Source organism: Engraulis encrasicolus, chromosome 22, assembly GCF_034702125.1.
Source record: "Engraulis encrasicolus isolate BLACKSEA-1 chromosome 22, IST_EnEncr_1.0, whole genome shotgun sequence".
In the NCBI taxonomy this organism is placed as follows: Eukaryota; Metazoa; Chordata; class Actinopteri; order Clupeiformes; family Engraulidae; genus Engraulis; species Engraulis encrasicolus.
The window spans coordinates 29,188,737-29,214,286 of record NC_085878.1 but is presented as its reverse complement, the minus strand read 5'-3'; the positions used below and the strand labels follow the sequence as shown (position 1 = coordinate 29,214,286).

Sequence of the window (25,550 nt, the reverse complement as noted above, 5' to 3'; positions counted from 1 at the left end):
CAACCTTGGCACTTGTGTGGCACTGTATGTGTGGGTGTTTGAACATGAAAGTAGCATAACAGAATACAGATACTTCATCTTCTGAGATGCAAGATGTTTTCCAAACCCTGTAGGCTAATGCATTGAAGTTATGTAACATTTTGATAAATTGTAAGAACATATCCTGTGCCATGTCACAGTTAATCTGTCCCGTTATACTAATAGCCTACAGCTCTTACATTACTATCCATTACATATTACATTACATTACATTCAGGGCGGCCATGGCCTAGTGGTTAAGGGGCTGGATTTTAGATCAGATGGTTGCCGGTTTGAATTCCACCCTTTCACACCCTTGAGCAAGGCACCTAACCCCACAATGCTCCACAGACTGAAACCAATAACCTGTACATAACTGTAACTCGCTTTGGATTAAAAAAAAGCGTCAGCTATTAAAGTGTAATGTAATGTACAGCTATTAAAAACTAATATGGGAGCCCTGGCCTTAGATGTATAGACCTACTATGGGCATTGGATTGCTGTGCACAATCACCAGACAGCAGATGTTGATGACAAACAAATATAGTTATTAACAGATTAACGAAAGCAAGATTTACACTTAGACACACTCTCTATGAAGGCAGAGAAGCTGCAGCAAGTAACTGAAATTCGTGGAAATCTTCGCGTCTAGCCTTCTGACTTCCTAATTCCTTTTTAATGAGAAACAACCACCCTGTAGCCATCTTGTCTCAGATGAGGAGGAGATTATTGGTAGGCCTGTAGACCTAATGGTAATGAGCCACTATGGTAAGACTTACACAACACACCCTCCTGAAAAAAAAATACACAGGAAAATGGGTCAAAGAACTTAAAACTTCAGAGACTGCAGTCTTGGAGTAATATTCCTTTTTGTGGTGTCCCCATAAAATGTGTTTTTTTGCAATACACTAAACACTCGTGTATTGACATCAGACCCTCTCTGAAATGTGTTTGCTCTGATTGGGTGTTTAATACATCTTAACAGCAAGCTTGATAATCTAGAGAGCACATCTATTTTCATTACGTTGCTTTGATGAACTATGGCCACCTTATTTGCAGACAGTACAATGTGAAGGTAAGGTCATGAGGTGACTTGACCTTTTGTCACAGGAAACGATATTATAAAATATGATTGAAACTGTAAAAGAGTGTTGTGTTATGAGAAGCTGTGCTGTGATGTGCTGATAGGCACGTATGTTTTTGTGTACTAAGTTGCAAATATGAGTATTGTACCTGCGAAAGCTACGTTCATAACAAATTCAATACCATGAGGTAAAATAGACAAGCATCAGCAGCGCTTTTCAAGAACACATGTCCCCTGTGCTTCTGAAATCACGAGGTGAAAATGAGAACGCCGTTTCTGTTTAAATGCAAATGCAATTTTATATTAAAAAGATAGCAAAGGTGTAATTCACTATAGTCACACGACACAACTTGTTAGTATTGCAACAGGGGAGGAGGGATACATATACAGTCTTTTCATATTTACACATAAGTGACAGCCAAACAAAGGAATTATAAATATCTCTTTCAGTTAACTTTACAACAGTTATATGTGACCAATAATTTGTAACATAAAAGAGCACTCTATTAAATAACTGGCATAAACCCTATCATTCACAAGGTTTGGGAACAAAGTGGTTAAATAATGCTGAAAAAATGCTCCTCTCCAGTGAGTAAAATTAATACAAACAAATCAAAACAAATCATGAAATCCCTTTGTACAAAAGACTCTCTATACAATAAAATCAACACAATATCTTCAGCACATACACATGTTTTTTTTCATCGTTTGTTTAACTTCTCTTTGTGATTTCTGTACAAGACTGTTAGCATTTTATTTTATTTTTTTCATTTTAAATCTGTGAATAAAAAGCAAGCAAGTTAGAGTTGCTATTAAACAGAGCACTAGACTGATTCTCTGGGTGTTTGTTTGTAAGCAAACCGTCCATCAGAGAGCTTAGGGTAAGTATATAGCTGCCAAGACCATGGATCCATTGGTCTCAGTGCTGAGTAATGTGTTTAGCAGCGAATCAGCACGATGCTGAACTTGTTGAAGTTACTTCAAGATAACTGGTTTTGAGAACACCAACCCAGACCTGTTCACAACTCTAAACATTTTTTTCCACAACAATTACAAAAAAGTACAAAACAATGCACCATCATATTCTTTTTTTTTCTCCTTGGAAATTAAAGTCTCAATAAGTTGTCAGTGGCATCATTTTAGACAAGTACATAGCTCCGTGTGTTTCCACAGAAAGCTTCATTTGAAAACTAAATATTTCTAGAGTACAGACACTGCAAGTGCATGGTGCTTTACAGATATTTTTGATTTGAGATGGCGGCTCTAGATCAAACCGATGGCAAAGTATGAGCAAAGAAGATGCAAATAACACCCACTGTCCTCCATGACGTATAAATAACTGAAACAAAGCAAAACGAAACAAAAAAAGCATGTTTGGCACTTATTCTTCATTGAGACTGCTTTTCCCCGAGGACCAGTAATTGTTGCAGTTTTAATAAAAACATCTCCCACATCTGTCAGGTATGCCAACCATACAACACAAATTCTATTTAAAAACACAGCTGAAAAGTTGAGGATGAGCCCAGAGTTTCAGTTCAAGAGGAAACAAAAAAGAGAAGATGAGGAAGGAGATGCTTTAAAAAAAAGGCAATGTTTAAAACATGTCCGCACTCTTGGTGTCTACGGCTAGGTGAAGTAGTCTCTGATCATCATTCCTCTGCGGTATACATTAAACGCACAGATAAAGAAAGCACAGAGGCACTCTCTGAAGAAGTATAACTCTGTCCTTTGGCACTGTCATAAATACAGATAAGTCCTATGAATGGATGCAGGCAGTTCTTAAACAGTTCTCTCATTCTCTTCAATACTCCAGAAATCGACAGACCGCCATCTCCGATGTACAAAAAAAGTCCATAAATAGAGTTTGCAAAAACAAAAAAGAGGAGGCCTGGCATGAAATGAGTGTCAACCAAAAACAACAACAAAAAGCAACGTTTGTTACACAATTCCATGAGCAGATACGTTTTTTTTACGTTTTGTTTTTCCATTTTTCAAAATGTTCAAAAAGAAAGTAATATAATACACAACAAAGCACTGCCTGTTTTCTTGAGTAGGAATCATCTCATTAGAGGCGCTCTGCATGTCCTTGTGATCCCAATGCTCCATCAGCCCTCTTGTTCTTGTTCATCAGAACTTGCTTTGGTCCATCCTTCAGAAAGCTTCAGTATGCTGTTCAGTCTTCTGTCTGAAGGGGACCACGGTGAGTCAGTGAAGGTGGGAAGGGGGGGGAGGAGGAGGAGGAGGAGGAGGTGACTGAGTACAGGGTGACTGGATGATGACGGTGGTGATGGTGGTGATGAGTTGTATGATGAGCAGGAGGGAGGGCCAGCATGGAAGGCTAGTTGTGTGTGTGTGTGTGTGTGTGTGTGTGTGTGTGTGCGTGCGTGCGTGCGTGCGTGCGTGCGTGCGTGCGTGTGTGTATTTGAGTACCTACTCTGAGAGTTCATGTGTATGTGCATTTCTAAAAAATCAATTCATTCCCAGCTTGGGTACATTCCCCAGTTTATTTGTCATAAAAGCTTTTTGAGAGGTTTGTAGCATAGGCCTGTGCTAATGGGCTACAGAAGGAACAAGTTACCAGCATTGGTATGCCTTCCAGCTAGGGTATGCATGGGATGTACTTTCCCATATGTTCATATATTTCGTACCTCGTTATGTAAAGTCAGGGAGATAAAACATCAAACAAGTAAAATATCTAAAAAGGGTCAAAGCTTTCCAGACATTTTGTCCTCAATGTTAAATGCAATCGAGACCTTAAAAAAAGGTAGTGTAGGTGAAACTAAACTGCGTCCTTGTTGGTTCTAATATTGGTTTATACTATATGGATTCTGAGAAACACTTGCTTCATACATAGATTGTTTGAACCAAGTAAATGAGTAAATAACTATGCTTTAGGGAAATGTACCCTGGCACAGGACTATAAAAACACTTGTAAAATAGCCATAAAATAGTCATGTACATGCATATGTGTGTTTCCTGATGTGTGAGTTTGTCAAGAACTGGTATCATGTCACCTGCACCAGCCACATGTTTGGAGAGATGGAGGGCTTGCGGTGGACTGAATTGCCTCCGACGTACAATTCGGAAAAAATCAAGACAAGTCTTTTGTTTTTTTTGAATGCACAAGTCAGTGGACTAGGCCTGGGCAATCACAAAGACAACAATAATAACAAACAAAGATGAGGATGATGACGGATGATAAAGAAGATGCGGATGAGGAAGAGGAGGAGGAGGAGGAGAGCTGCGGCAACACAAACAGACAAAAACACACAGCTGGGAGGTTGTTGGAGTCAGTCAGGTCCGTTCAGGTCCTATATCCGGTCAGACCTCGCTCTCGGTGGAGGGCTTGCGGTGGCTGGGCAGCTGCAGGGCCAGGGGCAGGGGCAGGGGCATGGATGGCCACCCCGTGTCGGGCAGGTGGTGCGTGGAGGCGTGGCGCAGGGGCGTGGTGGCGGGGGCCGTGTTGATGCTGGAGCACTCCGACTGCTCCTCCTGCAGCAGCTGCTCCGTCTCGCCGTCGTCCAGCGAGGCCACGCTGCTGCTGGCCTGCAGGGACACGGTGTCGGTCCGCATGCAGGTGTGCAGGCCCACGCCCACGCCCATGCCCCGGCCGCCGCAGCCCACCTTCAGCTGCTTCAGGTCCTCCCAGTACAGCTCCTCGCCCGACAGCAGGCAAACGCCCTCCACGATGCGGATCTTCTCCTTGGTGTAGTTGTTGTCGCAGGCCCCCTGTTTTGGAGGGAGGGATGAGGGAGGGAGGGATGAGGGTGGGTGGATGGATGGATGGAGGGAAGGTGATGAAAGGATGATGGAGGAGCGAGGAGGGAGAACAATAGGGGCGAGGGAGGGAGTGAGGGAGTGGGGGAGGAGAGAGGAGAGAAGAGAATAGGTTAGGGATGTGGCAAATTTGGCGGAAGGTTAACAGGATTATAAAATTCAAATTCAAACCCACATTTCTTTGTAATTGTCTAATAAAAGCGGTCAAAACCTCAATCGTCAAATTCCTCTACATGCAAAAGGAAATTTTGATCAGTTTTGATGTTGTCATGGGAACGGTAGCCCTTTGGATACACCATGTTCATCAAATGCGGTGGCCATGAGAGGGCGCCATCTCGCCTTAGTAAAAATGTTTAATCCTCAATAAAGGGATTTCTATGCCATTTTGAAGTGTGATGCTTTCCCCTGTCATCCTGGTTTTCACCAATTCTCTAAAAGCAGCAAAACATTTGATCCCTCTGGTTATAAACAATTTCTGACGGCAGCATGCATTTACACACAAATCATCCTTTTAACACAAGGTCACTTCAGCACTTCAAAATGGCACACAGCCTTTATGCTGGGCTTATGTTGGGTTATATTGGGCTTGTGGAATTGCATTTGATCATTTTTTGATGAATGGAAATGAAATGCATTTTCATCTGAAAATGACACAGAACCAGGTATAATACTGCTTTAGTATTCTATGTCCCCTTCCCCTCACTCAGCTGGAGGGGAGTGAAAGGCCAAAGCCCCAAAGGACTGCAATATCAAAACCACTGCACAGCACTCAATTCACACTGCAAACATGCCGAATCCCCCCACACCCTTAACACACAAAAAGCTACAAACGCACACACACACAAACATATACTTGTGAGAAAACCTTGTTTAGATCACTGACAGCAATTCTCTTGTTCACTTCTAAGTAGTATTTAAATGCATTGTTGCATTTTCATTTAATGTATGGTGAATTCAGGTAAATTGGGCCACTTTGGGCCATTCGCTTATATGCAACAACAAAAAAGGTGTCCCAATTTACCTTAATTCGCCATATTTATACTTTTGAATGAGTGTAAGGGTTACAGTGTGAGGGAAGATGAAACACATTAGGGGATATTCAACAGGCAGTTGACAGATGCATAAATCTTCACTGCAAATACTTCATACACGTACACACACAGGCACGGGTGTCTGTACGCGTGTGTCTGCACACTAACACTAATAAATGAAGCAGTAAAGCAGTCATGGAAATGTTTAAAAGAACAGCATGCATGCCAAGCGGGTATGTGCTAAACATCACCAATGAGAACGTGCCGTAACTGCATTAGGCACTATATGAAGTTACGGTCAGAATTCATTTGAAGTCACATTCATAACGCTCATGCTTTTTTTCCTCTACCTCCTCAGTGGTTTGGTGACAGAAAAGAAGGGATCAAAAGATAAAAGGGGAGAGGGAGTTGTAAGGATGAGAGAGCTGTAGAGAGGGAGAACAGAAAGAAATATAATGGAGTGAAATAAACAGTGATTTATGAATGCTTTTTTCCCACATAAATGCTACCGTTTTATTATTACGTACTGTACTACACAGGCAAACAAGCACGAGGCATAATCATCTCCTTAGTTCATGATTGTACCATAACTCCCATACAACTACAGCTAGTCACCCATTATGCGACATTATTTAAATACGTTGAAATTGAGAAACATATGGAGGTGCACTTATTAGGATGCATCCATTCACCATGTGTGTCACATGGTCTGAACACACACTACCATGTCAAGAGATCCATACTGTAGCCTACACAACACGAGCAGACATACCTCTTTTTTATATCGTAGCTGATTGTAAATGGGCGGTTTCTGGGACGTCTCTATTTTCACCTCCTGTGTTGACGTCCTGTATGATGGATTGCTGTAGGTCAGGTTGCTTACTCCCGGGTCTGCAAACTTTGACTTTTTATGTCTGGAGAATGGAAGGAATGCAAAAGAGTGATGGGTAAGACCATTATGACAGCTTGGTGCCTATGAGCAAAACTCCAGTTTCATCTGATACACATTGTTAGTTTTTCAGTTTAACAAGATGTCCACCAAGTCTTTCCAAGACATGATTTCTAGTAAGACTATGTTTTATGGTGTCTTTTTAATGTATCTACACATATTAACATGTCATATTATGTGCTTACACAGCAACATATTTAACCCTAACCATAATGCACAGTGCAAGTCCACTATGATGCATGTTTTTGCTTTATTGCACATTACTGCAACAGGGACAGTGCAGTAAAGTGTAACAGGATGTCTTATTTGAATATCTGCTTTGAGCATAGTAATCATTTGGTCTGGACAGGTGTGTGATGTTGTGTGGATTGGCTTTACACACATGTAAATGACAACCTATATAATGAACTGTAATGCTTACAATAGTAGCTAGCTACACACATGAATTCCATGCATTGAGGCGTGTATGGTGCAAGTGATTGGTGCTTGAAAACGAAGACATGTACTGTATGTGATGTTTTTAAATGTGCACAGTCGTAAAGCTACATTCACACACATCGCTACGAGTTACTCGCTCAGCGAGTGAAGTCAAGAGAATGTCTGTTGGGGGGCGCTGTAGAGCAGCGCGCTAAGCCCCCCACATTTAGGCTTGCATGCCCACGGGGACCGCGGTTCGAGTCCGGCCATGGTCATTTCCCGATCCCACCCCGTCTCTCTCTCCCACTCGCTTCCTGTCACCATCTCAGACTGTCCTATCAAATAAAGGTATAAAAGCCCCTAAAAAATATATTAAAAAAAAAATAAAGAAAAAAGAGAATGTCTGTGTTCCGGTGAAGCGAGGAGGCCAGGTAAGTACAATGTGCATGCGATGTGGACGGATTCCGAGATAAAATTATTTAGGAACCAATCGGAATGCACAGTTCGGATTATTGACATTTAACTTCTCACTTTTGCAATGGCAGTTAAGAAAAAGGTTCCATGAACGAGTGTCGAGTAGGCGGGTGAGCGAGAAGCGAGTAATGTGTGTGAATGTAGCTTAAATGATGACCTGTGAACAGCATTTGTTTCTAACGGTACGCACCTGTAAATCATGAAGGCAGCGATTAGTACCAGTATGGCCAGGATGGTCAGGGCTCCACCAATCACATAGCTTATGTGGAGACCCTCGGCTGCGAGATGAGACAGCAAAGTTTAGCAAACAACATACAGTACACACAGTACAACTGCAATACCAGTCACTGATTCTTGAGAAAGCGGCTAAAACATGTCTCTGCAATAAACTGCCAATTCTGTTGAAAATACACTACATTTTCATGAACAAAATGAATCCAGGTAAAGACCAAGGGGTCTGTTACACAAATGTACAGTCGTGAATATTTAAGTGTAATTTTATTACTTTTCATGGCTATAAACCTGCCCACACCCTGTAAAAACAGCTGTCCCAAGGACAGACATCATCATTTCAATTGACTTAAAATGTAAAAATCACTGATATTATTGAATAATATCACCCTGATGTGAAAGTCCATATTGAAGTGGTTCTGTAGATATGCACATAGTGCGTGTAAAGCAATATTTACTACTATTTTCTGATTGCTCAAAGTGTGTCCAGCATATTGGTCACCACCGTCAGATTTTTTTAAAAAGACAATAAAATCAGGTATGCACAAGGTCATTGTCATTACTTAGGACCCCGTTTCAAACCTTTAGCTCTACTGAATACTTCACCATCACTGAAGCTCCTGTAAGTTTACTAATTTTGCCTCAATTTGTTAATTTGTTTGGACACTGGTACTGTCCCAACCATAAACTGTCAACACCGTCGGGGGGTTTAATAGTATTATGTTACATTAATGATAATTATATATACATTTTCTGAAGCGGCCTGAAGCCCCTAAGAAACAGAGCAAAAACGAAGTGGCTAATGTGAGCAAAAAATGCACAATATGTAAAAGAGTGTTTTTTTGTCTCACACCGTCAGATGTCACCACCGTCAGATTTTGTTCCGCTCATCATCTTGTTCCATATTTTACTAAATTGTGCTGGTTAATGAAACATTACCAGACATGTTAGTAATAATTGTGACCCAAACTTATACTCCAGCCTCCACTGAAGTGCATTTGGAGGGTTTTTTGTCACAAAACCTGACGGTGGTGACATCTGATGTAGTTCACAAAAAAGCATGTGTTTTACATGTTTTTGACAAGTTTTAAGAATATGCTTCCAATAAGTATCTACAATTATGTTGAATTGTAAAAGTAATTCACTTAAATACAGTAAACATATTTTTTTTACTTCTAATTCTGTCTGACGCTGGTGACAAAACCAAGAAAGAGCCCATTTTATGAAAAATGTAAAACATGGGGAGCTTGGCCAATACATTCACTGCACAGCCAAGACCTTCATCTATGATAATACACCTCTATATTTTGCATTTGAACAATTTAAAACCTTTGTATGCCACATGTTCAGTTATCTAGGCCTACTTCCTAGAGTATCTAACAAATGAAGAAAAAACTCATGCACAAACATACTGTGCACACACAAAAATAAAGTGTTTATGCTAGATGTCATTGACTTGAGAGGACTATTTATTTTGCTAAATGTAGGTAATAATTAGGTCACTTTCACCACCTTCAGATTACTGTCACCACCGTCAGTTCTTAAGTCACCACCGTAAGAAGGAGTTTTGGACATTTTAAATGAATGTCCTTACAAAATGTTCCTTTGGAGTTGTTGAATTACCAAAGTAATTGCAAATTTAAGCCTACACAAATATTTGTGAAATTACAAAAAATTGTTTGATCTATTTAGGCATTAAGTAAGCATTGTCTGACAGCACATATTTTTAAATTAGAACACATGAAGCCGTATTAAAATAGAATGAAAGTGAATTTTCAACATTTAAAGGCGTATGTGTGAACCAAAAAACACACACAATCACTTAAAAACTCCAGATACATATGCAACCAAATCAATACACTTTTTATTGCTTTTAAATTGTGTCTGACGGTGTTGACAAAAAACAATGTATGATCGGAGAAAAACCTGATTTCTGAAAAAAAATCAAAATGGGGAGATTGGCCTTGTGCATTTCTGAAAAGCCAAGACTTTTGTCTACGAGGATATACCATATTATTTTGTAATTCACTTCGGTTTTTTCTTTCGAGATTACAACCTGTTTTAGCCACTTTCTCAAGAATCAGTGCAGTAACAACATACAAGACAGACCGAGGAAGGTTACACATACATTCATAGAGTCTTTGTAGACTTTTTTAAAGAATGCTGTTTTGATTAAACGTAAGACCCCTGGAAGAATAACTGTGGCATTGCCTGAACTGGTGAGGGTCCAAAAGATCAGTGGTTCTCAGCCTTTAGAACAAAAGCCCCCTTGACCCCACCGTAAACCTGCCAACACCCCCTTGACCTCATCATAAGCCTGCCAACACCCCCTTTAGTAATATAAAATACAATAATGCACCCCCAATTGCAGCTGAGTACCACCCCCTTTCAGCTGTGACCCTTCTCAAGGCCCCCTAAGGCCTCTCTACCACCCCATTGAGAAATAGAAATAGAAAAACTATAAACGAGATGATTCATTCAAATGTAAGAGAGAGATAAGTGGGTGCTACTCACCATGTGGGGCAGTCACCACAGTGCTCTCGATGCATCCCTCCACACTCAGGCTTTTATCTGAGCAGCTGTTTGCACAAAGACAAGAGGTGACAACTCAAATATCAGAGTATTACTTTAGTTATATGATTTTATAAATAATTCGTCAATGTGGCATGGAGCCATATCAGTGCTTTGTTTCAATAAATAAATTAGTACAAATGAGTAATTTCATCTGGCGAGTCAGTTGTTAAATGCAATGTAATTACTTGACCACTGGAGGTCCCTGTTGAGGCTTCTCTGTGGGCAGTTTGGGGTTCTTGGGGGCACGGGTGCTCGCGCTGCCACTTCCACCTCCTCCAGGAGCTGCAGGCACGTACCCCGAGACTGCAGGACCACGCACACGCACACGCACACGCACATGCACACAATTCAGGTCAGGGTGTTTCATAGGGAAAGACGTTTTCGTACCCTTTAGCTCCCCATAGCCCATTATACAGAAGGACTATGCCTCACATTATGCCCCACTCACATTCACTGCGTCGCGCCATCTCTCCCATTCTCCCATAAAGTAAAGGCAGCACTTTGCTTCATCTGTTCTGTCCGACTTTTTTGTGTTCAACACTTTCCGCTAAGCCAGCCTTGTAATGAGGCTCATCCATGGCCGGATTAAGATGGTCAAGGGTCCCTAGGCTACAGGTTGCTGTGGGCCACCCCAGAAGGCAACCTTTGCTTTACATAGGCAGTGTCATAATTACAAGATAAGGATTAATGATATGTCTGCCAACTATGTAGAGTATTAATAAGATTTAAAAGTTTACTTGACAAAACAAATGTTTTTTTTTCAATATTACATCCTGTCACAATTCTGCAATATTTGACATTTGACCAATCGGGGGCCCCCTGGCTGGTGGGGCCACCTGGGCTTCAGCCATATCTAGCCTGTGCATTGATCCGGCCCTGGGCGCTTCTTACAAGCAAGGCCTCCAGGTCATAGCATAAAGAACAGGAAGACTGAGGTGCATTCCTAATCGTGTCTCCCATAATGCAACACCTCTCTGTGGTGGAGGAAAAACACGCCTAGCAGAATTTGCTGCATGAGGATGTACAACATCCTGGTTTGAAATCACTACAATGTCTACCAACATTTATTTTTAGGGTATATGAACATGATCAGGACCTCAGGCCAAGGACAACTCACATTATATTATTAAATTAAATGAGTGCATATTTCACAATCAATAACCGTTTGGCAGGTGAAGGGGTGAATACGTTAGTAGGCTACATCAGTCAGTCTCTCTCTCAGCCTTCATAAATGTTACATGTTTTCTCTGCTAAACCAAATCGTATGCGGTAGACTAATCATCACTCGTGGCGTTCGATTGGACTAACCCTCCCCAGCCCCCTTGTAGCCTTGATGCAGTGAACCTGAAAGATTTTGCACTGCAGAAATCAGCCAATGAAAAGACATGTTCTCCGTCCTCTCACTCCGATACCTATACTGCCCCTTGGTGGTCAGGTAATATACTGCATGAACTCTATATTCTGTGTTTTAGGGTCTCTGTCTCTGTCTCTCTCTCTGCCTCTCTCTGATGTACTCACTGGTTGAGCACGGCCTGTCATCCGGCTCGTCAGGGCAGGCACACACAAAGCTGTTGGTCTTGGCAAAGCACAGGTGAGTACAGCCTCCATTGTTCACACCACAGTGGTTGGTACCTTCAGAGAAGAGAAACAGAATATGAGAAATGGAGGGTCAGATGCACAGGCATTTTCTCTCTCTCACTCTCACTCTCACTCTCACTCTCTCTCTCACGCACACACGCACACGCACGCATGCACACTCACAGACACACACACACACACGCACAGACACACGCGCATGCACACACGCGCACACACACGCGCACACGCACACACACACAAAAATGATGGGTGATGGCGTGATGTGATGTGTCAGGGCACTGTCACACACAATCAAAAAGTTTAAGGCTCTGGTGCCACAAAGGAAGAATTTCACAGAAAGACGTGACTTCCTCAGAGAAATGAAAATGCTTCAAAACTACTGTCAAAAAAAAAAGATGTAGGAAAATAGAGAGGTCCGTCAGGTCAAAGACCCTGAGAGATGAGAGTAGTATCCGCAGAGGTGAAAAGAAAGCCCCACCACCACCATCGTTGCCGCCACCGACACAAACCCCAAATCTTGCCCCACTCTTACCACTCTGTCGCTGGGGAGACACCACGATGATGTCCATTAGGCCCTCTACGTTGGCCAGCACCGTCTCCTTATTGCGCCCATTGTGCTTATCTACGCGCTGGATGGACTTGGTCTGCCAGTCCGTCCAGTATATCCAGCGGTCTTGCTGTGAGATGCGGGAGAAAGGAGTTAGTGGGGAGGACACCGGCTTCAACTATAGGATGAAGAAAGGAGGAGGAGGAGGAGGAGGAGGAGGGTAGGAAACGGAGGAGAGGAAAGAACGAAAAAAGTACGAGGAGGGGATACCAAGGAAGGGAGGAGGGGATGAGTTGGGGAAAAAGGAGGAGGGAAATAGGACAACAAAAGGAGGAAGAAAAGGGAGAAAGCAGGGAAAAAAGGGAAAAAAATGAAGGTCAGAGATGGAGGGACATAATGAAAAAGGTACAGTGTGTTAATGAATTGATGGATGGGAGGATGGATAGATGGATGGATGGATGGATGGGAGGATGAAAAAGACTGGGAGGGTGAATGAGTGAGTGATTGTGAGTGAGTGATCAAGTGGGTGGTCAGGAAATATAACAGTGAATAGGTGGAAAGGAGGATTGGAGGAGGAGTGCATTGATTAGACGTGTAAGGGGTGAGTGGGAATGATTGATTGGATAGGTAAGGTTTGTCACGGTGAGTGATTGGCTCAATAGGTACCTGAGTGAGGGCGAAGGGGTGGGACACTGGGCTGACCAGGACCTGCCTCAGGTTGCCATTCAGGTCACAACTCTCTATCCTGTCCAGGTGAGCATCCACCCAAAATATCCTGCAGACACAGACATTGTGTTTTAATTGCATCATATAATATGATACAACAATTTTCAACATAACATTAAGCTACAAATTGATTTAGTACTATGTAGTATAGGATACCATATGTAAAAAATATTTTTGCCTAAGGCACCTGCAAAAAACACCTGCTGAATGCCTAAGCCCTTGGGAAAAGTTGCATTTAAGTTGAATTTAAAAGCCAGGACCCTAATCTTGCATTAGCTCCAACATACCCACATATTTAATAACAAAACTCAAATAGGTCAAGATTCAAGAATCTGAATGTAGCGTATATGTTGCTCCAGGCACCAAAGGTCAAACAACATATACACAGCATCAGGCTAAAACGCAAAATGCAATGCAAAATAAGCAAATTGTCTGAAATATTGAACTTGGAATTCATCATGTACGTTACCTGCGAGTGTCGTAATCAAGTGTTAGTCCGTTTGGCCATCCTAGATCAGTGTTGATGAGTACTTTTCTCTCTGAGCCATCTAGGTATGCCCGCTCAATCTTTGCAATGTGGCCCCAGTCTGTCCAGAACAAATACCTGAAGAGGAACCAAAGAGTACTCTGATCAGCTATCAAGTATTAAAAAATCTCTGATACTTTACATTTTCTGTCTCGAGGGAGAATGCACAAAACTCTTCTCTTGTGTTTTATTCTGTGTAAACCAAAAGAGATCTGAGCCCCATTTTAAACTTGCTACATGAGTGCATGGCGTTTTCCTGGAGTTTTCTGTGAGATTGCGAGTTGAAGTCCTGCATGGTGGGCCGTGCAGGAAGACCTCGATTACACAAGGATTGAAAGAGGAGGTCCGATTGTGATGGACTTTCAAATTACTTCCCGAGACTTGGTCTGACCAAGAGCATAACAATTAACGTTTCTCAAACAACATGGTTGACCTGGCAGGTTTGCTACTGGTTCACTGGTTTCCGACAAAGTGGGTGGAGCTCCTGATCAGAAACGATATTTACATTGCTCTTGGCCTGACTAGAAGCAACACAGAAGGTGTTGCGTTACTAGGAGGGGTGTGGCCCGGCTAGGTGGTCCTCACCCTTTGCTGGGGAACACGGCGATGGCCCTGGGCTCGTCCAGGCTGTTGTTGATCAGCACCTTCCGGGCCGTGCCGTCCAGACGGGCCACCTCGATGGTGTTGCGACCCGTGTCCGTCCAGTACATGTTCCGCGCCACCCAGTCCACTGCCAGGCCGTCTGTGGTCTTCAGCCCCTGGCTGATCACCGTCTCCATGCCTGTCCCGTCCAAATTAGAACGTCTGTGGGGGTGAAAAAATCAACATAGAAAACATGATGCTTCTGTACGAGGCCAACTCAGGGAGTCAGAGTAGAGGTCCTTTATATACGGTAGATGTAACATGAAATAAAAATCATCTGTTGTATCTTGAACGGGTGGTACAAGATGTCTGTGTATTCATCCTAAATCTGCCCACCCCACCGTTAAGGACGTTAAGACAAGGGTGCAATAGAGTTTGCCCTCCACTGTCTAAACCTAGTCAAATATTGGATCTTAAAAATAATTAATTTCATTATCTGCATTTCTGTCTGTTATTCCTTATTTTCCAAGTATACCTTGTGGAGAGTAAGTCAAGGATGGCAAGCTCACCTGATGACGTCGAGGGAGACGTCGGTATAGTACAGCTTCATCTCCACGCTGTCGTAGTCGAGCGAGATAACGTTGTGCAGCTCGGGCACGGGGACGTGGACGTCGGTGTGGTCACTGGTGTCCAGTGAGATGCGGCGCACGCTGACGCGGTTGGAGAAGAGCAGGTAAGTCTCGGGGCTGTTCTCGCAGGAGCGGCCGTCCGGCTTCAGAAGGATGCCCGTGGGACAGGCGCACGAGGTGCCGTTGGGCCGCGGCAGGCAGAGGTGGGAGCAGCCGCCGTTCCTCCGGCCGCACTTGTTGAAGCCTACAAAAATCAGTTAACCTATTCATGCACACGGTCCGCCCCCACATCAGGCTGGCTAGGGGCGCGATATTAACTATTTTAATGTTTAATGTTAATTAATGTTTTACAGAATGTATCCAAACAAATAATGGTAAATCAGGACATTGCATCAGTATGAGGTAGTGCAGAGCATGTTACAAAGTTACATATTTAATTCGATGTGTCATGAGAAAACCCTCCAAAAAGTGAATTGGTTTTCGATCGATGAACAGACCAACCAAACGATAAATGGTCTGTGTCGTGCGTGACAAAAATGGCGAAAGAAAAACAGAAATGCAATGTCTCCTGCCTGAGGAAAGCATAGTACGCATTTTAAAATATAAAACAAAAGGAAAATAAATATGCCATCATTCTTCTGAGTGTATTGGGAGGAGTGCTGTTTGTTAAAGCCTCAAACTGGTAGAAGAAAAAAAAACTGAGTGAACATACAGTACGTACAGTATGGGAAGATGGGGGAGGGTGACCCAGTACAGTATGTAAACATGGCGGGATAATAATGGAAACTAAGTGTAATCATATCAGACCCAGATGATCCTCAGAGTCTGGGACAGTGGTGAGACGCTAAGTAATCGTAATGAGGTAATAATGAGAAGCTGTATGTTAACGCAAAACCCCAAATCGGTAAAAAAACATATGGCGCAGAGCAATTACTCCGCCTGCAATATTTCCATACATGCCGGCCGCACAGACGACCGCCTTGTAAATTCACTTTAAATTGAGTAAGGACTAAAGTGCTTCCCTCGTTTAACAAAATAATGACGCTTGACAATGTAGGACACTGTACAAACAGCCATGTGCCTCCAATGTGAACTCACTACTTGTGGGTCACAGTGACATGCGATATAGAGGCACATTGTTTTCCCGAGAAGTTTATTTCAATGGATTAAATGGAGATGACAGAGAGAGAGAGACAGAGAAAGAGTGTGTGTGGTATGTGTGAAAGAAAGACAGAGAAGGGGCAAGAGTAAAATGAGAGAAAATGAGTAAATTCTGGTGTGGGAAAGAGACATAAAAATTGTTTCCAGACAATCCTCTACTACTCTTCTGATTATACAGCTCTCTTCTCTTGGCAGTCAGATCTCAACTAAGAGCGGGAGAGAAAAATAGAGAAAAATTGGAGAAGGAAGAGGAGGGGGGGGGGGGGGGGGCAGCGTCTAATTTGAAACACAGCATGCCCTGTGTAAGACCACAATGACAATAATCTAGCATCCCCTCCTCTTCTCTTCTCTTCTCCTCTCCTCCCTCTCACCCCATCAGCATGTGACTTATTACTAACAAGCCATGCCGACGGGCCCACGGCCAAACAGAACCAATTTGTCCCCTCCACCATGTTCCACTGTGCTGCCATGGAGGCCCATACAAGGGCGGGCGGCACTTGGAGATGTGCCGGAAAAGTGGCCCAGTGCAAGCACTAGCGACCCATCGTGTGTGTGTGTGTGTGTGTGTGTGTGTGTGTGTGTGTGTGTGTGTGTGTGTGTGTGTGTGTGTGTGTGTGTGTGTGTGTGTGTGTGTGTGTGTGTGTGTGTGTGTGTGTCAGTGCGTGTGTGTGTCAGTGCTAGGACACACGACCCGTAAAATGCACTCTGCTTATTAAGATGACAGGAACATGATTTTATGGACATGGCTGTAACACGTTCCTGTGTGTGTGTGTGTGTGTGTGTGTGTGTGTGTGTGTGTGTGTGTGTGTGTGTGTGTGTGTGTGTGTGTGTGTGTGTGTGTGTGTGTGTGTGTGTGTGTGTGTGTGTGTGTGTGTGTGTGTGTGTGTGTGTGTGTGCGCGCGCGCATGTAGGCATGTGTGTGCATTTGCTTGTGTGTGTGTTTGTGTGTGTGTGTGTGTATGTGTGTGTGTTCACATGCGTGTCTCTGTGTGGCCGGGGGAAGAGAGGTTTGTTGGAAGACCAGGTCAAAAGCGGTTTGCAGAGTGGTAGAGAGAGGAGGGAAGGAGGAAGGGAGAAGAGAGAAGGGGAGGAGAGGACTGCTGTGTGTGCTGCTGCACTGGAGGTTAAACTCTCAGGGGACACTGGGGTTTCTGTAGAGAGGAAATGAGACGCGGGGCAGAACACTGTCCTCAGATTGCTCCTGTGGTCATGCTTAATGTCTCAGTCAAATTACAAGACAGAATTCCATGGGCCCAGCCAAGCGGTCTCGCAAAAGTAAGAATTGCAGAACGATGGAAGGAAGAGGGAAGGGTAAAAAAAAAGTAAAAAGGGAGACAGAGCACAGTTTCGCCCCAAGGTGGCAGTGTTGTGATGTGTTCAGTCTAACCTACAGTCAATCCGGAAAGTATTCACACCGATGACCTCCCTTTTAATCCCTTTTCATTTCGAAATGAAAAAAATGAATGTAGTTGCTGCCAAAGGTGGTTCTACAAAGTATTAAGCAAAGGCTGTGAATACTTTTGTAAAAATGATTTCTTTGTTTTTTATTTTTATAAATTTTCAAACCTGTCAAGACAACTTGTTTTTCACATGGTCATAATGGAATAATTTGTGTAGGAATTTGAAAACAGAGATTCATTTGTAGCATTTGGAATAAGGCTGTAAGATAATAAAATAAAGATAAAAATAAGATAAAATAAGATAATAAAAAAAAGTGAAGCGCTGTGAATACTTTCGGAATTGACTGTATGTCCATTTATACACTACATCCATTCCAGGCTATCTTACAGCTTTTCGCTTCTCACAGAAGAAGGTGTTTTGCCCGTTGTGTGTAAGTTTTTGAATTTGTGTGTAGTATTTGTGAGTTTTGAGAATTCCAGACATGATTCCAGACATTGTGTGTAAACAATAGAGAAAAACTGAAAATAAAAGCAGATCAAAAAGAACACGCCGTATAATAATAGTAGAATAAAGTATAATAAATAAGTAGAATAAAAAAGAGCCAGAAAACCCCCCATCATCACCCATATACTGAAATACCAATTTTATTTTCTTAAGTTTCTGAGTTCCATGTCCATGGTCAATTCCCCTATATTTGTCTCCTCAGTGTTGCCATATCATTGGCCGTGAATTACATGCATGTACTTAATCCAGGGACACTGAGCATAATGTAGATATATCAACTGATGGAGAGTCCACTCACCCAGGGGCCTCTCGCGGTCCACGGCCTGGATGTCCATGAGCCCGGGCAGGTTGGAGCGCACGGTGATGGTGTTGGCGCCGGAGGTCTTGTCGGCGCGCTGGATGCTGCGGCTCTGCCAGTCAGTCCAGTAGATGTGCGGGCCCAGCAGTGTCAGGCCGTACGGGTGCTGCACCGGAGACACCAGGATGCGCCTGTTCAACCCGTTCAGGTCCGCCACCTCAATACGCTGCAAGAGGAGACACACAGAGGTGGAGTAGGAACATGAGTTTCATATACTACATGTACATTTGATATCCGTTTAACACTGAGATGGGTATATAACTATAAGTTATAACAGTTTTGATACAAAAAGGACTGTTTTCTGGTGTGACAGCACTTTGCATGTGAACTTTTCATATTTGCTTAAGAAGAGTACAGTTTGAACAGCATGCAAGGCTTGCAGTGCAAGTGCGTGTACAATGTTCTAACATGTAACATTAGCACGTAAAGAGGTGAATCTACTGCAGAGAGAAATACACACTGTGGGAATGTGCAATGGTGTGGAAATACTGAGGTAGGGATAGTGGGTTAGGACATCCAACGTTTCTGAGCCTTCTTCTTGTCTATCCTTGTATTTCTTATTTCCCAGCACTTTTATCTGCTTTGTTTTTGTTGGTGTTATTCTTTTAATATCTTTTTGTAGTGCCGCAACCTCCCTGTCTCTGGGTGGAGAAATATGTCCCCGGCCTTCAGAACTCCAGTCTTCTCTGCCTACAACCATACAGTACAGCATTCCTGCTACTTTATGTACATGTGTGTGTTATGGGACTCCAGTCTCCTCTGCCTGGTTCCATAGTATATGATAGTCCTGCTACTTTATGTACATGTGTGTCGTATGGGACTCCAGTCTCCTCTGCCTGGTTCCATAGTATATGATGGTCCTGCTACTTTATGCACATGTGTGTCGTATGGGACTCCAGTCTCCTCTGCCTAGTTCCATAGTATATGATAGTCCTGCTACTTTATGTACATGTCATGTGTGTCGTATGGGACTCCAGTCTCCTCTGCCTGGTTCCATAGTATATGATAGTCCTGCTACTTTATGTACATGTCATGTGTGTCGTAGGGGACTCCAGCCTCCTCTGCCTGGTTCCATACGGCACTCCTGCTACTTGAGCAGGGTTGAGTGAGGTCTCGACTGGTTCTAATTATCATTACCATGCAGTCGGGAGTAGTGGAACAGAATCCATTTCTGCTGGAATCATATCTCTCTCTCTCTCTCTCTCTCTCTCTCTCTCTCTCTCTCTCTCTCTGTCTCTGTCTCTGTCTCTGTCTCTCACACGCACACACACATATACACACGCACACACACACCATAACAACGAACAGATTGACACACACACACGCACGCACGCACGCACGCACGCACGCACGCACGCACGCACGCGCGCGCGCGCGCGCGCGCGCGCGCGCGCACGCACGCGCGCACACACACACACACACACACACACACACACACACACACACACACACACACACACACACACACACACACACACACACACACACACACACACACACACACACACACACGGGCCCCATTTCTATCGGAATCATTTCGGTGACAGGAGTTTTCCAGACAACCGTATGTCAGACCCTTACAGTGTACATGTGCCTGCACGCACACGCACACGCACACGCACCACGCACGCGCACACGCACACGCACACGCACACACACGCGCACACACACACACGCACACGCACACACACGCACACACAACTATACAGCTGTGTTGCTGCCTTACCTCTGTGTGAGCGTCTGCCCAGAGGAGTTGCGAGCCAGCCTTGTCTATGGCCAGGCCATTGGGCCAGCCCAGGTTATTACTGATGAGGACGGCGCGGTCAGAGCCATCCATGCCAGAGCGCTCCAGCTTAGCGTGCTCCCCCCAGTCGGTCCAGTACATGTACCTGGAGATAGAGAGAGAAAGAGAGAGAAAGAGAGCGAGAGAGAGAGAGAGAGAGAGAGAGAGAGAGAGAGAGAGATGGAGATGGAGAGAGAGAGAGTGAGAGAGAGAGAGAGAGAGACAGGCAGACATACAGAAAGAAAGAAAGAAAGAAAGAAAGGAAGAAAAAAAGAAAGAAAGAAGGAGGAAGGGGAGTAAGTTGAGACCATTGTCATACATCTGGCAATTAGGACCTCATACATAATGCATGTGCAAGAAATACAGCGCTTTCTGAGGCCGCTTCCCAATGATACTGCAGCTTTTCACAGGTACAGAAGGCTGGAAGCAGCTCACTTCACGTCATGGATTTGAAACAATGCGACAGGGTGACAGTGCTAAGGGTGTGCGGAGGGAGGCAGGTGTAGTTGGTTAGTTAAAGGAAGCTCACCCCATCTCATGGTAGAGAGCGATGGCACGCGGGCTGTCCAGGCTCTGCCACACCAGGACTTTGCGCATGGACCCGTCCAAATTAGCCGCCTCGATGCGATTGGTGCCGGTGTCTGTCCAGTAGATCTTGCGTCCCAGGGAGTCCACCGCCAGCCCGTCTGTTGTCATGAGGCCTGAGAGGAGAGGAGGAGAGTAGGAGAGAGAAGAGAGGGGGAAGGGAGACGGTTAGAGAAGAGAGCAGGGGAGGAGAGGAGGAAAGAGAAAAGAAGAGAGAGGAGAGAGGGGAAGAAAGGAGGAAAGAGGAGAGAGGAGAGAAGATTGGAGAGGAGAGGAGAGAAGGAAGGGAGAAGATAAAAGAGGAGAAAAGGAAAGACGAGAGAGGAAAGGGAGACGATAAGAGAGGAGAGCAGCGGAGAGGAGAGGAGAGGAGAGGAGAGGAGAGGAGAGAGGAGGGATAGAAAGTGGAGAGAAAGAGAAAAGGAAAGTGGGGAGAGGAAGAGAGAGACGAAAAGGCAAAATGGAGAGAGGATGAGAGAGGAGAAAAGGCAGAGGAGAGAGGAGGACAGAGGAAAGAGCGAAAGACTCCCGTCAGACAGTGCAGAGCATTCATCACCATTACGGCTGCTTTATTCCACTTAGCCAGGCTGCAAGTGACAGAGAGGCTGGGAGGGCCACATCATTTGTTTAGATTAAGAGTGCACAAAAACCACACTCGCCCTCATTATCCTCCCCCACCCCCTTGTGTGCCTGTACAATTATCTATCAGGTTTTATTTATTTATTTATTTATTTATTTATTTTTTACCACTAAACTGCTTTCAGGCAACAGTAAATGTGCATTACTGTCATTACACCATGACAAATATACAGTAACACAATTAGATCAAGTAAAAACATTTTTTCAAGGGGGAGTTTTTTTGTTTGTCTGTGTCTCACCAGTTGAAATGATGTCTTCATGCCCTGTGGCGTTGATGTTTGCTCTGCTTATTTTCTTCAGTGTGCTATCAGACCAGTACACTTTACCTGCAACACAAAGCAATGGAGAAATGTAACACCTTGCAAGAACTCTTCTCATCTCTGCAACCAACACTATGACTATGACTTCTCACTGTACTTCAAATAAAGACTTCGACTATAACATCCTGACTGCATGAAACTATGTCCCAGACCGGTTCACTTTACCCCCAATGCAAGGCAAGTGAAGAGGCAACATTTTTTTCCCCAAAGAAAACTACTCATTTCTACAATCAGGTTAGCTGCTTATAAACTATTTTGGTGTATTTGGGTCACATTTTGACTGGCAACAATTTAGACGCTGCAGTATTACAGCCTGAATGCATGAAAGTACTTTTTAGAGCACCTTCACCTGCAACACGAGGCAATAGAAGAAGCAGCTTTATTTCAGAAAATACAAGAAGGTACTTCTAACTGCACATGGCCGCTTATGCTACCAGTGAGGCTGGCAGTCAAAACATTGTTTATTGAATAAAATCACTGTGAGCAGTGGCAGTGTGCAGGTATACTTTTTTCATATTATCTGTGTTTTTTTTACACAGCTCCTGCAAAGGGTTGGATAGGTGCATACTCTCAATCACAACTCTTTTTCAAAACTCTGCTCATACTTATCACTCATATTGATCACTGTAGCTTCAACTTGCCTGTTTAAAACTATTTTTGTACACAGTATATGGGTCACATGTATGTGCCCTCTTTGTGGTCGATTCCGATAGCAATAGTGTCACACCATACAGGCTTCTACTATTACTACATAAAACTGCCTTAAAACCAGTACGCTTTACCTGCACCACAGAAGAGGCTATCGTTATTTAAGAACTTCTTTGCTCTTCTCTTCAGAGCCATAAGCTCCTTAAAACTATTTTTGTATCTGGATCACACGTTACGTACCCTCTTTGGGGTCGACTCCGATGGCGATGGTGTTCTTCATGGAGCCGTTGACGGCCAGCACCACGTCAGCATAGTACGGGATGTCCAGCGACACCATGCGGATGTCGGTGCGCCGCGCAAAGATCAGGAAGCTGCTCATGCCTGTAATGTAAAGAGGACCAATGGGAACACTGCATCAGCATCAGCCGCCCCAACCGGTGCGCATTTATAACCGTTCCCCCTGGATGAAGAAGTCATTTGCGATTTTGTTTGACTGAGCATCCTTTTAAAATTGGAGGAGCACAGGGGACCAGTGACTGAGATATATTAGCACATTATTTAAACTGACGAAAGAAACCCAAAAATGACTGTATACAGTAACTTTACGCTTCCTTTTTCTCCGAAACACATCTAACATACTGACACACTGCGCACAACTACATTGCATATCAACAGTCTCATAGCCAGGATTTTATCAAAACATTTGAAAGGGCAACCTGTTTTGCTTTAATAATAACTGACTAAAAAGGCATATTTCTGATTTTGCTCCTGAATATGTCATCGCGCTCCATTGTTACAAAATCCATGCTGCTTCTCCAGTTCAGACACAACATAAGTCAGTAACTAACAACTGAAGGATGGGTGTTGCTATTCAGGTGGAGGAGACGATGGGGACATCAAAGGGTTGGCCATGATCATTCGTTAACCCTGGCAGATCTGGGGGTGGGGGTGGGGGGGGGGGGGGGGGGGGCGGGGGGGGGGGGGGGGGGGGTTGGGGGGTGGGGGGGGGGTATATGGGGCCTCGTGTTAACCCTGGTGGATCCAGTAAGAATGCACGAGGCTAGTATTTCAAAGGGGCTTCCTGCACTCTGTCAGCACAGGGAGGCAATGAGGTGGCAAGGCTTATATGGAAAGCCACACTGCCCGCCCTGACTGTGCTCCTCTCTGGAGATACGTACAGACATGGGCGCAGATAGCGGGGGGGACATGACGTACCCAGATTTTCATTCACGTGGACCCGTCCCCCTCACTTTTATAGAGAAAATATCTGATTTCTGCCTTTGCATTTTGCAATGTGCGAAATAGCGCCTCCCTGGACCATTCACTTTCATATGTGGCAAAAAACGGCATTACACTCTATAAACGGCTCTGTCAGCTCACTGTGTCAGCTGACTCAACAGTGACACCAGGTAGCGACATAGAATCTCTATGCTTGCGATGGTGTGGTGAGGTATTGCAGAATTAAGCAAATGAATTGAAGTTAATGGCAGTAAACCTATTTTTTCATTGGCTAACAGCCACTGAAGTCCCAGATTTGAAGCGCCATAAGCTTTTTGCTTCTCACGGTGATTGGCTTTTGACAGGGCTAGATTCAGGAAGTGGAGAAGAGCAGGCGTCATATTTAGGCTACATTATATTTGTGGCTCAGACCAGTTGCTTTTGTTATTAAAGTTAATGTCGAAGACAGTCCCTTTCTTGCTAACTGTGATGTGGATTACAAAAACTGTGGAACGTGAACGATGGTGGTGGAAACGCATGGATTAAAAATTGGGATTTAGCTGCTTTCAAGACAACGTCTTAAGGTAAGGTCACTATGGGTTCATATCCGCTGTGACGCTGTTTGTAGTTGCTGAAGTTAACAGATATTAATTGTTCAGAAGGGGGTTTTATTAGATGCGTCCCAGCATCTCTATAAGAGGGTCTGTCCGTCCGCTGTCCGCCCGTCCGTCCGTCTGAAACGCATTCCTTGTCTGAAACGCTGTCTTGTCTGAAACGCTGTCTGAAACGCATTCCTTCAATTGTTCCTCCTGTGTCCACAAGGCGGAGGCAGAGAGCCATTTTGGCCTGGAGCGAATGCGTGTCAAAACCAAACCGGCAAGGCTAAGCTGATTAGCCAGGCTGCGCCCTCCTAGTGACGCAACACCTTCGGCGAATCTCGATTGCAAGTCTATGATAATCAGGCAATAAGCTGATTGCATTGTGAGACAACTGAGGGGAGCATTCAATTTTCGGCATTGTTTTGCGTTTGGACAGTGGTAGTCAACTTCGTTCCTTCTCCACAGCACACCAACACCACTGTGAGTGTCACTTAATGTTCACGGTCTTGTGATAGGCCTACACTTCGGCTGATAGTGTCGCGTTGTGCAGCTATTTTGGTTCATCAGAATGGAAATGAACGATTTAGAAGTCGGCAGGCAGTATTTCACACAGATGTTTGTGCTCGGATAGAGGGGCGTTAGCATTGCATAACGCTCCACGACATGGAACCATAATAAGTTGACAGGCGACCAGCAGCGCTACAGCTCTTCCTCTAAACGTGAGTTTGCAAACATTCTGCCACTACGTTTCAGTGAGTAGTCAGTGTTCTCGAACTAGTAGACAGATGGTCCATTTGCATTTCACATACGCTGTGTTACTGATGTTCTCGGGCATATTTCAAGGGAGAGTCGTTTTCTGCTGGCGGGCGCGTGAACCCCACAGGTGCTTTCCCTTGAACTCAGAGAGAGCACCGGACAGAACGCGTCTTTTGCTTCGTAATTGGTTTGCAGTCGTATGAATTTGGTAAACTCTGCCACTGAAGCTCACTGCTTTGTGCCTTGACGGTAAAAAGCTGGCATTGACAATTAAGCGCACAATGCATCCAAAGGGTGAACCCATAGCGCATGATTCACCCAAACGGTTTTATTTATTTATTAGGCTATTTTGGCATGTTTAGTTTCTTTCCCACATGCACATGACGCTGAAATGGCGTGATAGCCTACTAAAGG

At 44.1% G+C, this 25,550-nt stretch overlaps 1 protein-coding gene across 3 annotated transcripts in view; it reads right to left on the bottom strand.

Moving 5' to 3' along the window:
- Positions 1–1,337: 1,337 nt before the first annotated feature.
- lrp4 (low density lipoprotein receptor-related protein 4) overlaps positions 1,338–25,550 on the bottom strand; it is a 195,306-nt gene continuing 171,093 nt past the window's right edge. The window contains exons 23-39 of one of the 3 annotated variants that reach the window (XM_063188439.1): positions 22,804–22,944; positions 21,835–21,921; positions 20,901–21,072; positions 20,315–20,477; positions 18,529–18,754; positions 15,105–15,408; positions 14,539–14,757; positions 13,897–14,031; positions 13,368–13,476; positions 12,687–12,879; positions 12,074–12,187; positions 10,741–10,858; positions 10,496–10,560; positions 7,941–8,028; positions 6,683–6,824; positions 6,261–6,335; positions 4,745–4,831 (exon numbers count right to left, since the gene is read on the bottom strand). In XM_063188439.1, coding sequence (XP_063044509.1) covers positions 6,294–6,335; positions 6,683–6,824; positions 7,941–8,028; positions 10,496–10,560; positions 10,741–10,858; positions 12,074–12,187; positions 12,687–12,879; positions 13,368–13,476; positions 13,897–14,031; positions 14,539–14,757; positions 15,105–15,408; positions 18,529–18,754; positions 20,315–20,477; positions 20,901–21,072; positions 21,835–21,921; positions 22,804–22,944 — 2,318 coding nt within the window. In that variant the 3' untranslated portion in view covers positions 4,745–4,831; positions 6,261–6,293. Of the gene's footprint in view, positions 4,832–6,260; positions 6,336–6,682; positions 6,825–7,940; positions 8,029–10,495; positions 10,561–10,740; positions 10,859–12,073; positions 12,188–12,686; positions 12,880–13,367; positions 13,477–13,896; positions 14,032–14,538; positions 14,758–15,104; positions 15,409–18,528; positions 18,755–20,314; positions 20,478–20,900; positions 21,073–21,834; positions 21,922–22,803; positions 22,945–25,550 lie in introns of all 3 variants that reach the window. The other 2 variants (XM_063188437.1, XM_063188438.1) reach the window with 2 other exon arrangements.